This window comes from Lepidochelys kempii, chromosome 7 (assembly GCF_965140285.1).
Source record: "Lepidochelys kempii isolate rLepKem1 chromosome 7, rLepKem1.hap1, whole genome shotgun sequence".
NCBI lineage: Eukaryota > Metazoa > Chordata > Testudines > Cheloniidae > Lepidochelys > Lepidochelys kempii.
Genome location: NC_136386.1, coordinates 40,047,954 through 40,065,497, shown reverse-complemented (window position 1 = coordinate 40,065,497; position 17,544 = coordinate 40,047,954). Strand labels below are relative to the sequence as shown.

Sequence of the window (17,544 nt, the reverse complement as noted above, 5' to 3'; positions counted from 1 at the left end):
TTAGTCCTACAGGCCAGGCCAGTAGCTTTTTCTGCAGAGTACTGGATTTCTTTGTATTGGTTATTTTGTCTACAGTGTTGCTCTTGTGAGATTTACAAACCTTAATTCTGTATATCTCACTGAAGTCCGCTACAATGGAAGCAATACAAAACCAGTGTAAAGAGCTGCGAAAGCCTAATGACATACCTTTCTACCTGAGCTACAAAGACCGCTTCAGTGCTGGAGCTTCCATTGCTACATTGACAGGTTTCAGAGTAGCAGCCGTGTTAGTCTGTATCCGATGAAGTGAGCTGTAGCTCACGAAAGCTCATGCTCAAATAAATTGGTTAGTCTCTAAGCTGCCACAAGTCCTCCTTTTCTTATTGCTACATTGGTTACTCTAAATATTTGGCACTCCCAGAGTGATGTGGTGGCCACAAAACACCTGCTACTCCCTTCTACTGAGCACTTCGAAAATACCTACGTTGAAAAATCGACAGCAGGTCCTAAGCATATATGATCGTGCCATATGGCACTTTACAGGGGCGCACATGGCTCTGCTGTTTCAATGGATCACACAAAGTGAGACATAACTTAATATTTCTTGAAGTTGGGGTAAAATGTCTACATTTCCTGTGGGTGGCAGGTACGTGCCTTGTTATCTGAAGTAGCAGACATTCAGTGCTGTACAGTGTTATTATTTATTATGCTTCTACTGCCTAGAGCCTCCAGCCAAGGTCAGAGAGAGCCCTGTTGTGCAAGCTGCTATGTAGACATGTAGTGTGAGTCTGTGTGTGACCCAAAGAGCTGACGATCTAAATAAGCCAAACAGACAGAAGATGGGAGCAGTGTCATCTCCAGAGGAACTAAGGCACAAAGAGATTAAGTGAGTTGCCCAAGGGTGAACAGAAAATCTTTGGCAGAGCTGGGAGCTGAAACCAGATTGAATTCTAGCCCAATGCCTTAACCACAAGACCTTCCTTTCCCTCATATTTACTCTGCATCTTACTAGCCCTTCGCTCAGGTTGGGAAGTTCAGCAACCAGGGCATAGGTGATTGAGCAATTGGGAACAATGGCTGTCCTAGTGGAGGTACTTTTCAGACAGTCCATTGATATAATAAAGGTGTGATCTACAAGAATACTATGGTTAATGTAATAGGTGCAGGGAGCTGAAATGCAAAGGAAGGAGGGAGACGAGGATATTTGTTTATATTTTAAGTGGTGAAGCTATTGAAGATACACTTGTGATTGCAAACATTTTACAGTAAATACATCTCACAACAGTGAACAGGTGAAAAGGACCTGGATTCCTAAGAGGAAGAAACAAGACCAATTTTATTTCCTCCTTTGGGTAGACAAGGGAATGCCCTTTCTTTAAATAATAAAAGATAGATTGTATATTATGATGTAAAAGCATGAATTATCTCAACACACAACCCCATTTCATGATCGCAGAAAATGCAAAGAGGGAGTGGATTTCTGAGATACTGCTATGATGTCTGTGTTATCTACAGAGGGTGACATTAAAATATTACCCTTTACCAGCACTCACTGCACAGCAGCTTGTGAGATATTTCTTATTCTAAAGTAGTAAGAAATGCTGTGGTATCTCACAGAATAGTGGTAATGGCTTTTGAGTGCTGAAACTTTAACACTGACTACTGGATGTCAGTCTGATTGCTGAGAAGATTGATGGACTATATAGAGAGAGGCCGAACATGGGATTGTGGCTGATGCAGAATTGCAAAGAAAATTCCCTTTAAATGTTGATGGTTCAGGCTTTTAATATTTGTATTTAGACCAATAATATGAAAATGATATACCGGGACAAAAACATATTTATGTGTTCTGCTAACTAAGTACCGCTGTCATTCAAAAATAAACTGGCTATGCCTTGTGCTGTAGCCAGGGCCCGCTTGGCATAGAGGTAGGGTGAAGGGGAAAACTGTTGTGGCTTACTGGCTCCACCTCAGTTAAAGCCCCTGACTAGGTTAGCATAGCCTGGGGCTTAAACTAACCTACGTCAGTTGGCAATGACCCCCAAGAGACCCTCCACCTTTTGGGAATAGCTGGAGCCACAGCAGCTCTGGCTGTGATACCTTCCCAAACATCCCCATGCTGGGGGCGGGGGGAAGTGCTCTATGCTGGTTGAGGAGATGCAAGCAGTTCCCTTTAGTGCTGCCTAATCAAAGGAAGAGGAGCACAATTTGTAGGGCACGATTTAGCAAATTCCTCGTTAGTATAGTGGTTAGTATCCCCACCTGTCACGCAGGAGACAGGGGTTCAATTCCCTGACAGGGAGGCAAACGTACCTTTGCGGGGGAGGGATAGCTCAGTGGTTTGAGCATTGGCCTGCTAAACCTAGATTGTGAGTTCAATCCTCGAGGGGGCCATTTAGGGATCGGGGGCAAAAATTGGGGATTAGTCCTGCTTTAAGCAGGGGGTTGAACTAGATGACCTCCTGAGGTCCCTTCCAACTCTGTGATTCTGTGAAGAGAGAATCTGTTCACGTGTTTTAAACCTGCTTCCAGCTAGGACAGCCAGGGCAGAGCTTTGCCTTCGGGGGAGTTCAGTGAGGGCTGCATGTGCACATCCAGTGGTAAAATTGGCCTTTAGAAAGCAAATTCACATGCTGCATAATTCGTCTCTCATATTCATCTGTGTAACCCCACTGAAGACTGAAAATTTGCTTGGTGATATTGAGGGATGAGTTTGGCCCATTGTAAATTCTAGCTGAAAGTCGAACTAGTGGAGATAGCTGGGGTTGTTCTTTACCAGCCCTGTCCAGAACCACAGCCCCTGTTAAAAGCTGTCTAGGCTAGATACTGGTCTCTCTGCATAGGTGTAACTGAGCTCAGCATCTGGAAATCCTGGAAGCTTTTGACCTAGTAACAGCTTTGGTTTAGAAGAGCTTGTGCTTTTTAAAGACCCTTAAAGACCATTTAAAAAACAACAGTCACCTGATTTATTGGTCCCAACTGATATTTAAAATTCATCCCTTGGATTTCAAGTTGACTTTTACTTGCTTAAGTAGCAGAATTTGATTTTGAGGTATTTGGGGCTGTGATGATTTCCTGCTTGATGGGGGTTCTCCATATTTAAACATTTCAGCTTTGCTTGAATTATTGAGCTTTTCCAAGATAGCAGATGAAACTTGCTGTTGTTGCATCTCCGTTCATACCCATCCTCCTCTTCTGTGCCCATAACTATAGTAGTTGGCATTTCCTCCTCTTTGTACAGTAGATTTTAGGAAATGCAATAAATTGCATCTGTAGGGCACCTATGAATAGCATTTCACATGCCACTCTACAGTAAAACGTCCACACTCTCATTTATGGGGGAGATCATTTTTAATTTAAGTGAGTAGCCCTTCCAGGTTAAAACCCCTGTGGGTGCCAGGGCTACTAATGAGCTTACAGTGGTGTGATTTATTTTTTATTTACACTGATAGATCTGTACCTGCCTGCCAACGTGTGATGGCTCCTCTTGCTAGAAGCCACATCCATCTTCCATTTTGAAATTAGAAATGTTACACCACAGATGTTCTTTTGCTCCACAGGTTTTGCATTAAGAGCACATGCCATTTGAGAGAGCACAATAGTTTAACAAATTAGTAATTCCCTCTGGGGCAGATTAGTATTTGCAATCAGCTGTACGCATGCCTTTTGTATTCACTGGCTCTCTTTGATGACAGTGGTTCCTGAGGTAGGTGTCCACTAAATGCCACTTTTTCAAAATATAATTTTTAAGGACTGGGGACTGGGGAGCACTTCATTGATTCCTGCTGGCATGTGTGTGGGGATGGAAGTTGCACCCTGTGCAGTACTGAAGACTGGCGTCACAGGGCAGCTCACACCTGGTGTATGGCCTGATGCCCTCCCCAGAGATTCTGACAGATTTATGTCACTGTTGGGGCTTCACTGAAGCAGACGAGGTTGCCTGAGGCATGCTCTGGGTCAGCACATATCCCTTAATTTCTCAGTCAGGCACTCTCCTGGCCATTTTGGTGCTGTGCTGATGATCCGAGGTCAACCAGGCGTTCTGGGGACCTTGCACTGTTTTGACTTTCCCCACCCCACTCCGGGAAGACCTTTCACCACCGGTCTTCAGCTAGGGCCTGCGCCAGCAGAAGCCAGTGAAAACCTGTAAATCAATAAAGACTGGAGCCCTTGTGCTAATAATATACAAGGTATATGCAGGGTCAATGCCACTCATTGGGTAAGGGATCAAGGGCAACATATTTTGTTCCTGAGTTACCTCCCGAAATATTTATCATCTAGGGGATAATCTACCAATTCTCCTCTTTGGGTATGTACGGCCTGGTAGGAAACCGAAGCAGTGTGGTACCACTGAACAGGTAAGAAAGTACACTGGATCCAGTACGGGGAAGTCTGAAGTCTTTCAGAGCAGACTCCATCCATACGACGACATGAATGTTTCGAGGATATGGCTAGTAGGTCTGTTACTACGTAGATCCACTGGCTAACCCCTGTGTAAAATTGGGGAACAAGTTCCCCAGGAGTTAATGCTGGCCTATAACATTGTCCACTAGGTAGAGCAGTTTTGTGTAGTTACCTGTCTCCTGTGGAACCTACTCCGCTTATAGTGAGCCACCTCACTTAGGTGGCTGTTTTAATTAGAATTCAGCCCACAGAAGAGCCCTGGGTCTGCTTTCCAGCTACTCTGAGTTTGACAGAGATCTATTTCTTTATTGAACCCAAATGGAACATGACCTATGAACACCCCAGAACTAGAGGAAAGTTTGAAACTACAATAGATTCAGATCTGAGCTTCAAGGCTCCAGTTGAGCTGCATTTTTCTGCCCAGTTTTTTTAGAACTGCATACTCAAAATTGCATTTGCAAAATGCATGAGTGTAATCTGAGTGCGCATTTGTTGTGGTTCTTCATTTATTGTGGTAATTGTGCATGCAAAAGGCCAGTTAGATATATAATTGGCTATTTACCTGCACAATTATCACAATTGTCACAGTTGTGTGTGCGATTAATTGTTCATGTAGTTTATACAGATGCATTTTTGCATGCACAATGACATACATTTGGGCCTTAATAAACAATTGAAAATTATTTTATCAGCATCTTTGGTAGCAGCAACCTAGAAAAAGTGTCTCATTTTGCCAACGTTTCTGTTTTCTTATGTCATGGATTTTTTTTCATGTTACCATGACATAATAGTAAAAACGTGTATAGTTTTCCTTTCTTTTAAATATGGAAAATCCATAGTAGAACATTTAATATATTGGATATTACTGAGGCATGAATAATGCATGAACTGATCCTCATTAGAACATCATCATCTCCTTTCAACTTTTTTCTTTATTAGGGAGGAAATGCTATGATTAGAAGGTGAGGCAAACACTGCACACACAAAAAAGTCAGATAAGTTTGTTCAAGTTTTCAGGGAAATCTCTCTAACTATGTGTGTGTCCTTTTTTATGTTTGCTTTTTGTGTATATTCTAGTGAACAAGTTTGGTGGCAGGAATCTTTGTCAAAACAGTGAATTTTAACCAACTGTTGAAGAATATACATACAAAATTAAGTCTGAATTTGTAAATGCAAGTTAGGAATACACTATGTGATCTATGGGGTCAATCAAAACTGACCACCATAGCTTGAATATCAAATACTTACAGTTTCACATCTTTTAGAAAGACATTTGATCATGATTTTAGCAGCCTGTGGACACTACAGACAAACCAGTAGGCAGAAATTATTTGGGAAATAATTTATAGTAACGTACATGTGGGGAAATTGTATGCTATTTATAGAAAATTCATTAATACAAAACAAATTAATTGGTCAAACACATAATTCACTACATGTTGTTGGCTGGGTTCTAGCTCCAGTGCCTAGTCACTGTCTTCCCCTAGTGCCTTTTCATACCATTCCAGTTTTAACCGAGGATCTGCAGCTGGGATTGTGCTGGCAGACTCCCAGTGCCCACAAGATTTTTGATGCAGGATCAGAGTCTCAGTCATCAGCAAGAGTATCTCTAGCCATTTTGCCATCCAGAATGGACCCCCAACCCCAAGCAGCCAAGCTAACCAAATGAGCACCCACCTGAGCAGCACAAGTGACATGATGCCCCCTGGAAGTTAGTGCCCAGGGTGACTGCCACTCTTGCCCTCTCCTAGAACCAGCCCTGGTCAGCAGCACTGAACAAAATCTTCCACCGTGGTTTCCCTGTTCATCTCCTGTAACTTCTGAGAGACGCTGTGGCCACACAGCCAATAATCCATGTATAGTGCAGTGTTAGCATCTGTGCATCTTTCTCTGATGATGTCACGGCACACGTAGAAAGTTTTTGCTTTTTCTGAACATTGCACAGTTAACCAGTTTCTTATGTAATTTCAGTGAATGTCCTTTGCTGGCCTTTATTTTCTAGCTCACCATCTTGAACTCAAAGTGAATTTTCCCCATCTCTGATGTATAATCTTCCTCTCTCTGAGCTCATTACTGTCACTTTTCTTACCTGCTTGGTATTTGTACTGCATTCTTCCCAAGAGAAACTGTTTGCAATCATGTATGACTCATCAGAGTTTAGGAAGAAGAAAAATCTACCTTTGTAAGCAGTCTGATTAAGAATGGTTCACAACACAATTCTGCAGCAGAATGCTCTCTGTGGATAAACATACCCAGATAAAAGCAGATGATGGTGAATAAAACTGCAACATAGAGAATGCAAATAGTGAAGTTAGATGTTTGGCTGGTTCTCTCCATTTTTGTGTGATTTCCCAATAAGCAAAAAAACCCTTTCAAACGTCGTCATATTCAAAACTGACAGTTTTGCTGCACGTGTTGATATTGGAAAGGGAAAGATCTTGCACTGTCACAGTATGGTATGATTATCTGCAACAGTTAGTGGTTTGGAAAGGAGTTTGAATTTATAAAATAAATAATTTTGGGGTGGGGGGGCAGGATAGTGCAGGAGTTGATAATGGGATCTGGACCCTTCTCCTGTAGGTTCTTAGTGTAAATCTAGCCCAGACTGGTAGCGCCTTAGGGCTTGTCCACATGGGGAAATTGACCAGTAGAATTCTAGTGGTATAAGTATACCCCTAGAGTTATGCTGGTATAACTCCTTGAATGGACACTCTATTCTGGAATAAAAGTGACTATTTTTGTGCAACAAAAGATATGCAAAAATAAAGAAATAAAAATCACTTTCATTCTGGAATAGTGTGTCCACACAGGGACTTATACTGGGTATAATTCTAGGGGTATAATTGTACCACTATAGTTCTGCTGGGCCATTTCCCTGTGTAGACAAGCGCTGAAGGTCATCACCTGTTCAGTAGTCGGTGTGAAATACGTTAGTAGTGTCAATCCAAGTATAAGAGGAGAGGTATCTACAGTATGCCACAAAGAGCGCTAACTGGCACCCCTTTTTGGCATTCGCAGGAGCGGGGAAGGACGCAGTAGACAGGGAGCCTGAACTGCTACATTGCCCTGAAAGGTGTATCTCTCAAAAGCCAGGTTGAGGTATATTGATGGGAGAGCTTGCCCTGACAATGAGATGTAGGCACCTGAATCAGTTAGGTATTGCAATGCGGCAGGCAGCAACACCTAAATAAATTTAAAAATCTGGGCCTAAGCGAACTTGAACACTTTCATTTTGTAAAAACCCTTGTATTACAGTGTAAATAAAACACAGAATGCAGTTCAGACAATCTCATTTCCTACAATCTGGCATATTGTTTTGTGTTCTGTACCATCCAACCTGCAGTGATGGCCAGTAAGGATCTACACAGGAAGCAACTGGAACCATCTGAAGTTTTAATGTAATTGACATCATAGGAACATAATTGTATTATCTTGTGGTGACAAGAGGTAATGAAACTCGCCAGTGTATGAAAATTCTTCCTTCCCCACCAAAGGACAGTTCAGCTGTGGTCACAGCAAGAGCGAAGCAAAGAATTAAAGTTCACTGTAGCCAGTTCCCTATTTTAGATTCAGCCTGATAAAAGTTGTTGTGATGGAGCATGTGAACATCAAGCTGACATGTTCTGTTGTAGCTGCGGCCTGAGCAGTCTATTTTTAACCTGTCTGGCTGTGTGGCTAAATTCAGTGTGCTAAGTGCTGCTTCCTCTCTCTCAACAGATAATCTATGTTTCCTCCTGGGGTTAGTTTTCCCTATTGCCATCTCTCACAAGTTGAACCTGCTGCATCACAATCTGTGTGCGGTGGTTGTTTGTCTGGCCATCCCAAAGACTAGCTTTTCACTTAGAGTAAAATTTTCTGAGTCGCTGAGGACCAGATTTTCAAAGGTATTTAGGCACCTAAAGGTGCAGATAGGTGCCTCGTGGGATTTTCCAAAGCTTGTAAGTGCCTAAAAAGCATTGAGGTCAACGGGTGTTGGGCACCCAGACGCTTTTGAAAATTCCAGTAGGCTCCTACATACCTTTAAAAAATGTGGTGTTGTGTATCTAACAACCATTGAAGTCTTTAGATGCCTAAATACCTTTAAAAATCTAGCCCTCTGCAATTTAGGAACCCAAGACACATTTTTCAAATGAGATACAGGCACTTCAGAGCCTCAGGACTTGTCCACATGGCCCTGCAGTGCACACTGCGGGGCTGTAAATTGCAGCGCTAGTGCAACCAGGTAGCTAGTCCAGAGGACTCTGTTCACCCAAATGAGGTACTTTTCAGTTTGCACCAGCAGCGCCCACACAGGCAGGGCCGGATTTCCAATTCGGCACAGTGGGCACATGCCTAGGGGCACCGAAAAGTTAAAAGTGGGTTAAAAGTTTCATTTTTCACAGAAAACATGAAGGTCAGCGGTAGGCTGGGGGTGGAGGGCACGTCAGGTGTAAATCCAGCCTTGCGTGCAAGCATGCTGGTGCACCCAGCAGTTCACACACACACCCCCTGTAGGCTGCACCGCAGAGGTGTGTAGACGCAACCTGAGTTCCATTGATTTTCAATGGGCGTTAGGCGCCCAACCTGCATAAGAGCTTTTAAAAATCCCAGTTGGTGCCTAACTGCATCTTTGGGTACCTCAATACCTTTGTCACTCTGGGCCTTTGTCATATTGTAATAAAAGAACTTGGTGCCGACACAGGTGTGTCAGAAACGTTTAGTTTGCTCCCAAGTGCTCAGATACCAGCATGGCTCCGACATTGCTGAGAGCTGGAAAAAGCATTCCGAGCATCGACATGCTAATTAACACACCAAGCAATTAAAGTCAATTAAAACAGGGTTCAATGTAATTAGAAACAGTTGTGTTCACATTTACATTCAGATTGGTTTGACGTGTTGAAAGAAAAGAAAACAATTTCAGGCAAACTTTTAATGCCTACAGATGTGATGATAATAATAACAACACTTTGATTTCTAAAACCACCCCCGGTCACTTCCCTGGGTGCTGTACAGCATGATAAACAAGAACATAACGAGAATTCCAAAATAGGAACCCCAAGGAGTCCAGGGGCTCAGCAGGCTTGGAGATGCAAGCTGAAAATCTGACGACAGCCTGTAATGGAACTAAGTTTGGGGGGGTTCCTATCCCAGTCCCCATTTCAGCACATCACAAATCCAGCATCTTTCACTGGCCATTTCAGCCCAAAAGAGCTCGGAAATCCAGCAGTTCCATCGCTTTGAGTGCCAAAGTCGCCCTTGTTTTTATTTTAATAGCAATACCAACTGGCACAAAGGGCTGCCACAGCCTGTAAACACCTCAGATCCTTCCCACCTGTCCACAGGCCTTGCTCTTATCAGCACTCCTCTTCTTTATCCTCTTACCTGTGGTTTGGATTGGATTCATAGGCGTGTGGTAGAAATGATGTGCTATGTACCTCGCTCCTTGCAAGGCAGTAGTAGGGGGAGGAGAGACCTCAGAGAGCCCTCCCTCTTAATGCTGCTGCACAGGTACAGCTGTATTTTGGCTCTTAGGGACTGAAAATCAAGGAGCTGGGGGTGAGGTTTCCAATACCTTCAGCAATGCCAGAGGCCCCAGTGAGGGCATTTCTGGGCAGGACAAGGCAATTCTCTAGGGTTTTACGCTCCATGCCAGGATGGCTGTATGGGGGAGTGATAACTGCACTGCTGTTATGCAGAGGTATCCTTGGCTGATCTTCTCTTCTCTCCTCCCTTGCCTGTGGAAGAATGAATTTCTGTGGCGCCTTCTCCTCCTCCTTGCAGCTCAGACTTATCGGAGCTGTAATTGCATCCTCGGTGGAAAACTGTGTGTATAGCGAAGTTAGGCTGGTGCGCCCTGGGAAGAATATCTATGTGTCTGAAAGGGCAGTCTGCATGCTGATGTAAAATGATATGGTGCAATGGCAGGCTGCATGAGATGACAGATTGTGAAGTAATATGACATAATGAAGCAGGATGCAAGAAAATGTTACTCTTTCAATTCAGGTACAGTGACCCCAGCATCAGCCATTTGACCTGATTAAGTGACTATTGGTATTAACAGCAGCCGTTAATTTTAGGAGAGAGGAGGGAAGGGAATGCAGTGCACAGAGACTGAAATTGCCGAAATGAATAAACAAAAAAGCACAGAAACCTTGTTGGGCTAGATCCTGTAGCCTCTCCATGCACTGAGCTGTCACTGAAGCCAGGAGAGAGCTGCAGGATCAGTCTCATTCACTGCATTTCATCCTTATTTCCTTTTATTCCTTTTTATTTGTCAGCCTCATTATGAAAAAAACAGCTGTATGGAATTTTGTCCCTTTGATGTACCGGGTTAGTGAACATTGAATCACTTGGTCCTGGGATATGGCTTCTCCATCAATTGTGAACAGTAACCGTACTTAGCACGTGAACAAGGCTTTCCGTTTTTATTGAATCCTTAATTAATCCATGCATTCCTCTGAAAGGCAGGGGGGTATTAGTGTCATCTCCATTTTACAGAGAGGAAATTGAGGCAGAAGACATGGCCTACATTTTCAAACAGGATTAGTGATTTTAAGTAACTCCGTTTTTGGATGCCCAATCTGAGACACATGGAAGCGGACTGATTTTTAGGGGTTGGATGCTCAGCATTTTCTGAAAACTAGGCCCATTCTGTCTCTGTGTGAGCACCCCAAGTCTGAGGCAACAAAATCACTAGTTGCGTCTCAAAATCTATGCCTGAGTAATTTACTGCCACAGAGCGAGTTAGTGTCAATGCCAGGATTAGAATTCAGCATTCCTAGTCTCCTAGTGCTTTGATCAGACCTTGGGCCATGGCTGTTTAAGAGGAATTTTATTACCCTGACATCCTGATTAAATAATTAAACAGCCATCGTTGGCCCAGATTGTCCCCTCCTGCAGAGGGAATCATCCCCTCTTGGAGAACCCACCCCCGAATTGAAAAGGCTGCAGATTGCTTAGGATCTCTCAAACCTGAGAGATCCTAAGCAATCCCCAGGAGGCCTAGACCATTCAAGCAGAGGCCCTGTGCCTCCACACAGGCTCTGGCCCTCGTTGCCTTCTCCCATGTGGCAGTGTGGCTCTGTTGGACGCCCTCCAGCCATCACCCCCAAGACCTCTAAGGGTGACTTCATGGAGAAGATAATACAGCTGTCCATGGGACTAGAGACAGGCAACATGTGTGCCCCATGCCCCCAATGCTGCTCTTCCCAGTCCTTCTCTTTGGCTTGCTCAGCCTCCATCCTGTGTCTCAGTGCAGACCCTGGAGCCATGGAGAGGAGTCTAAGGGAAGGTGGATGAGAGGGCAGGAAGATGGCCTCAGCTGGAGGACTGTGTCCAGTTCTGGGTGCCAGACTTTAGGAAAGAGGTGGATAAATTGGAGAAAGTCCAAAAGAGAGCAACAAAAATAATGAAAGGGTTTAGATAACCTGACCTACTTGGAAAAGTTTTTTTAAAAAACTGCATGTTTAGTCTTGTCTTGAGAAAGGAGAAGACTGAGGTGGGGACCTGATAACAGTCTTCAAATATGTTAAGGACTGTTATAAAGAGGATGGGGATCACTTGTTCTCCATGTCCATGAAGGTGGGAGAAGAAGTAATGGGCTTAATCCTCAGCAAGGGAGATTTAGGTTAGATATTAGGAAAAACTTTCTAACTAAGGGTAGTTAAGCTCTGGGACAGGCAGCCCAGTAAAGGTTGTGGAATCTCTGGTCACTGGAGGTTTTTAAAAACAGATGGGACAGATACCTGTCAGGGATGATCTAGGTTTACTTGGTCCTGCTTCAGAGCAGGGAACTGGAATCGATGACTTCTGAAGGTCCCTTCCAGCCATACATTTCTACATTTCTATGATGGTTCTGGAGCTGCCCCGTGCACATCACAGGGAGTGATGCTGTGCTTGTCTCATTGTATAGCTTACCACATTGCCTTAAAGCTCAGGACTGGAGGTATTTCTGTGTCCTGGAAGCTTCATTTGTAAACTCGTTCTTAACTTTACCTTTTGTAGGAGGATTACACAGAATTCTTCAAATCTCGAAGCAAAAGCTTGGCATGATATTGTTATAAAACGTGTGTTGCTATGCAAATATACATAGTGCTTTACAGACACAAGATACTTTCCATGCCCAAAGATCTTATCATCTAAATGAAACAAAACAAACAAATATAAGCCAAAATACTGCCCAGGATGGCAGGTTAGCAAAGAGAGGGTGTGGGTTTATTGAGGAGGAAGAGAGTGTCAAGTTTTGTTTGTAACTTGGCCAGAGGGCGAGTCACATCTCTCTCACAGATCAGTGAGTGGAGAGCTGAGGAGATGCACCTCTGGGAAGGAAACTGAGGCAGAGAATTCCTGGAGAGCCCCAGATGGCCAGGGGAGGGAGGGTTGCTATGGGGCAGGCACATTCCTACCACAGTGGGTTTGTTTGAAGAAGTGGGTTTTAGAGACTTGATTGTTCACAGGAAAATATTATACCTGTTTTACCAATTAATCAGCTACTTGTATGGGTTGTAATTTCTCATGATCTGTGTTCAGTAATTTATTGCAAAAAACCCCAGACTGTATAAGACTCTTGAAGAGAGAGAGGTGGGGGCAGAGGAAAATCCACATTTTCTTCCCTTGGTTATACTGTTGTTCTCACTTTTCCAAACACATTTAGTACCAGTAATAAGAGTAACATTGTTTCCAATATAGGCTGCTGCATAGTTAATATGTAATACAGCACATTATTTTCCGGCAAGTCAATTCATTTCTCTACTGTACCATATCTCGTTTAATTGTTCTGTAGTGAGCCACAGTAACTTACTTGGAGAGAATGTCCCAACCAATGTTTGTGACTGGAGTTGGGTGAAATTTTTTGACCATTTTTTTTCTCAAAAAAGGCAGATTCAGCAACAGTTTGCAAATTCACCAAAATATTTCAGTAAAACAAACAAACAAAAACGCTAAAAAAAAGATAAAAAATTGAAATGTTTCATTTCAATATTGTCAGTGCAAAAATTGACTTTCTGTTTCAAAATGTCCTTTGATAGTATTTAAAAAAAGTCAATAATGTTTAAAAATGGTAAAAATTGAAACAAAACATTTTGTTTGACCTGAAATAATTTTTTCAACTCTTTGCTTTTTCCAAAATTTCAGACAAACGAACAAACAAACAAACAAAAATCTGTTTGACTCCAAATTAATTTTTTTTCTATTCCCCCACCCCACCCCCAAGAATTGCCAGTGAACTGAAAAATCCATTATTCGCCCAGCTCTATTTGTGATTGTTTGCCCATTTTCCTGCCAAGCCTAAATTTTTGAAGAAGGAATATGCTTGGGGATGAAATTCTTCCCTCTGCAGAAGACCAGTAAGGGTATTAGGTCTCAAAGTGTCACTCAGGGGGTGCATAAGATTGTGCGGGTATTTATATCTGGATTACTACTAGAGAAACAACACCACCTTCTTCTTGTTTTTGTTTGGGAAAAAAACCACATTTTCTGATGTTTTACTTCTTCTCGCTAGGTGGTATACGTAACAGCTACATTCCCGTATGTCATGCTATTGATTCTTCTGGTTCGAGGAGTAACATTACCAGGGGCTTCTGAAGGAATAAAATTCTACTTGTATCCTGACCTATCCCGATTGTCTGACCCACAGGTAGGATCAAATAACTAATGTTCAAAACTTGCTCTCTGTTCATCATATCTCTGAGGTGGAAATATTTGGTGCTTCCAATTTTTCATTGCATTCAAAGTTGGAATACACAAAAATATAGTAGATTGTATATAGATGCGTTTCAATTTGAAATTCCTAACGGCATTAAAAATAATTATTTGAAGTAGTTGTAGTATACTGTAGTTGTGTGTGTGGAGGAGTAGAGGGGTTGTTTGTTTATGTTCATTTTAGTGGTACCTTAGCATGTCACAGTTGGATTTTCAAAAGTGTTCAACACTGGCCTAATTCTGCCCCCACTGAAATCAATGGGAGCAGAGTTTGACAAAGACTGAGCATTTTTGACATTGTGCACCATTAGTGTGTATTCCAAATAATAAACCTCCGTGGAATGGTTTAGATAATCCGCTTCTCTTTTTAAAAATTAAAAAACAATAAAAATGGGTTGACATATTTGGTATCTTTGCAAATAAAGCGGCATAGAAGAATGAAAAATCTCTAAACATTTTAAAGCACCAATAAATTATTGAAAGAAGAGAGTGTGCCTTTTGAGTCACTTCCAAAGCAGAGATCATCATATAAATGCTGGGTTAAACTGAGACCTCGATGACAGATTAGCGGAACATAACAATTATGAATGTCATTTGCCTGGTATCTAAGAGAGAAAATGACACAGCTCTCATAGCTGACAGGTTGCAGACAGCGCTTCACTTACCAGGGTTGACAGCATAATAAACATTAGACTATGTTACTCCTGGAGGTGGTTATGACATTAGATGGACCCAAAGATGTAATGGAGTTGAAAAAGAGGTTTGGTACTATTTGTCAGCATTCATTTTTTGAAGTACTCCCTTCTGTCCAGTGAACTGTAAAACATTTTCAGCAAAAGTATGTTTTGACATGACAACACAATGAGCCTTCAAGTTATTTCCCTGTAGCTTCTGAAGCTACTGAATCATGGAAAGATCATCCTAATGAAATAGTATGGCTAGGTAAGAACTTCCAACTAGAATGGGACAGTCACATTTAAAGACATTTGGAAAAATAGATCGATTTGACGATTTTGAACTTCTTGTTACTGAAAGTAGATATTTGTTGCTATTCTAAGCACAAGTGATTGGGAGGTGAAGGGAGAGCAATGGAAATAAAATCTGACACGCCTATTTGTCCGATAAAGGAGGGTGGACTAACTGAGAAAACTGTTAGGGTCCCATGAAGTTCTGGTCTCCTTGTTCTCTGAGTTGTTCTCCACCACGTATAATAGACCCATATATGGCAATGACTTTAGTAAGCTTGCTCAATTGAAGGTCAGTTCACAAATCTGACTGTCAAATGTTTATCTGAGAACTTGAAAAGTTTGCTTTGTCCAGCTTTGATTAGCATTGTTCTGCCTTCCTGCATATTTTTGACAACTGATGTTATTCAAAGAGTCTTAATAATGAGTGCACATTCTGCATTCTTCTCCGGCAATACATCACAATGACTTTCCCCCAGTGTCGAATTCCTCAGGGAGCCAGAGTTACCAACCTCCAGGGCTGCACAAATCTAATGAGGAGAGGGGGCAGGCATGCTGCTTAAACATTGCTGCTTCTGTCTTCCAAGGGGTGCATGGGAGGCCTGTTAACAGGATTTGTGCATGTACATGGATTTCTCACATGCCACTGTGAACACACGTCCCCCATCCCTTGTTTATTCATGGAAAAAATTAATAGAAAGAGGGTGTGTGCAAGCTCTTTTAACCCAGGGCAAGAGTAGCTTGTTTGTCAGTTTACAAGGGGTTTTTACATGCCTATTTGCTATACCATTTCCATTTGTAAGGAAACCCACTGTTGCCATGGTAATTGCTGGGCACACATGGTGTTATGGTTCTCAGGAAGCCTTTGAAACGCAGGGAACCTTCTTAAAAGACACGTGTGGCCTAGTAGTCTGCCTCCCACTCTGCTGTGTGTATCTAGGCTCTGTTTAGAATGTCTTGAGAGGGGAGTATTCAGTGTTACACTTTCACAGGTGAACTTTCCCCCCATTGCAACTTTCAGCTGGAAGTCTGCTTAAGTACCGTTCCAGGGAGACGACTGTGTTTCTGTGTTAGGAGAGCAGTATTTGAACCACAGTGCAAGGTGATCGCAATCAATCTATATCTATGCTTCATCCCGCATTATTTTAAAAATGCAGCCCCTACCCCTCCCTATAGATTAGGAAAAAAGGACGAAGTTGAGACTGAGATCTAATGAGAAATATGGCAAGATGGTGTAATGGAGTGGAGCGGGTTGGAAGTTTTTGACAACATAGTTTTTTAAAGAAATATGTTGTATTGTCAAAGCCAGAACGTTTCCCAGAGAAGTATCAACTGGGATGGGGAAGGTTTCTGGGGTCCTCATGGAAATCTCTGGCCACTTCCCAAGAGAGGGACCCAAAGTAAAAGCCCAACTTTCAAGCCAAAACCAGATGTTTTCACATAATTCCATTTCACAAAAGCATTTGAAAGGTTTTGTTTCCTTTCTAATGCAGAACAAAAACAGAAACCTCGAAAGTTGTCATGGGATGGAATTGTTGTCCTCCGGTCAGTTCTAGGATGGAGTGTTTGAAATGGAATTTGGAGTGTCATCCAGTTTGGAAGTGCTTCTTTGTTGTAGCCTTTTTAGTAGTCAAAGAATAGGAGAGATGCTGACAGTATGCATATTAATGGAAATGTATAATTAATGAATGTTTGCAACGTATGAAATTCTTGCATTGTGAAACAAAATGCCATAAACTAGATAATTATGGAATCTTTTTCAAAGGAGCAAGAGGAAATTGATGGGACTAAACTTCACATTCGTGCTTCCAGTTTTTGTCTTTACTCTTGTTTATTTGGATTTACTCCACAATTTCCAAGTATAATGCATGTGTGCTCGTAAAGGTTGTTTTCCTCTTCAGCTGGAAGTCTGCTTAAGTACCGTTCCAGGGAGACGACTGTGTTTCTGTGTTAGGAGAGCAGTATTTGAACCACAGTGCCAAGTATGTTTACTGTGGATTAAATAAAGCAAGTTTCTCTTCAAGGCACAGTTTAGTTTGAAGTTCTTGCATCTTTTGTCTTTGTGTGATTTGCATTCCATGGTTTGTTATAGCTTTCTAAGCAGCTATTCATCTGTCTTTTCAGTTCCTCTGAGCTCTCAAGTGCTGAGTTCTCTACCTCATTTTTATATTCTATCTTTTCAGGATGGCTGGGTCCTCCTGCTCTGAAAATGTCATCTTTTGTTCCTTCGAGCTGTAAAGCTTATACACTTTTACATTGTCATAGCAGAGTGCCGGCTCTGCTTTAGTTAAGATTCAGATACACTTTCGGTTTAAAGGATGCCGCCAAATGTTCTAAATACTTATGTGGATTGTCCTTCAATGTCCTGTGCCTCATCAAGGTGCTGGGTGTTGTTTGTGGGCCCAATCTGAGGTCATTTGAGCAAGGAGTTCCTGGGATACTGTCCTCTGAAAAGAATCCAGCATTTTATCAAATCAGTTTTTCTGTGTGCGCATCTGGGACTCGGACTCTGGCTCTG

General features: G+C 42.3%; 1 protein-coding gene across 9 annotated transcripts in view; it reads left to right on the top strand.

Annotated features, from left to right (window-relative positions):
- SLC6A11 (solute carrier family 6 member 11) overlaps positions 1 to 17,544 on the top strand; it is a 280,391-nt gene that overhangs the window by 150,849 nt on the left and 111,998 nt on the right. For all 9 annotated transcript variants that reach the window (XM_073352322.2, XM_073352324.2, XM_073352321.2 and 6 more), the window contains one exon: positions 13,862 to 13,996. In XM_073352322.2, the coding sequence (XP_073208423.2) occupies positions 13,862 to 13,996 (135 nt within the window). The remainder of the gene's footprint in view (positions 1 to 13,861; positions 13,997 to 17,544) is intronic.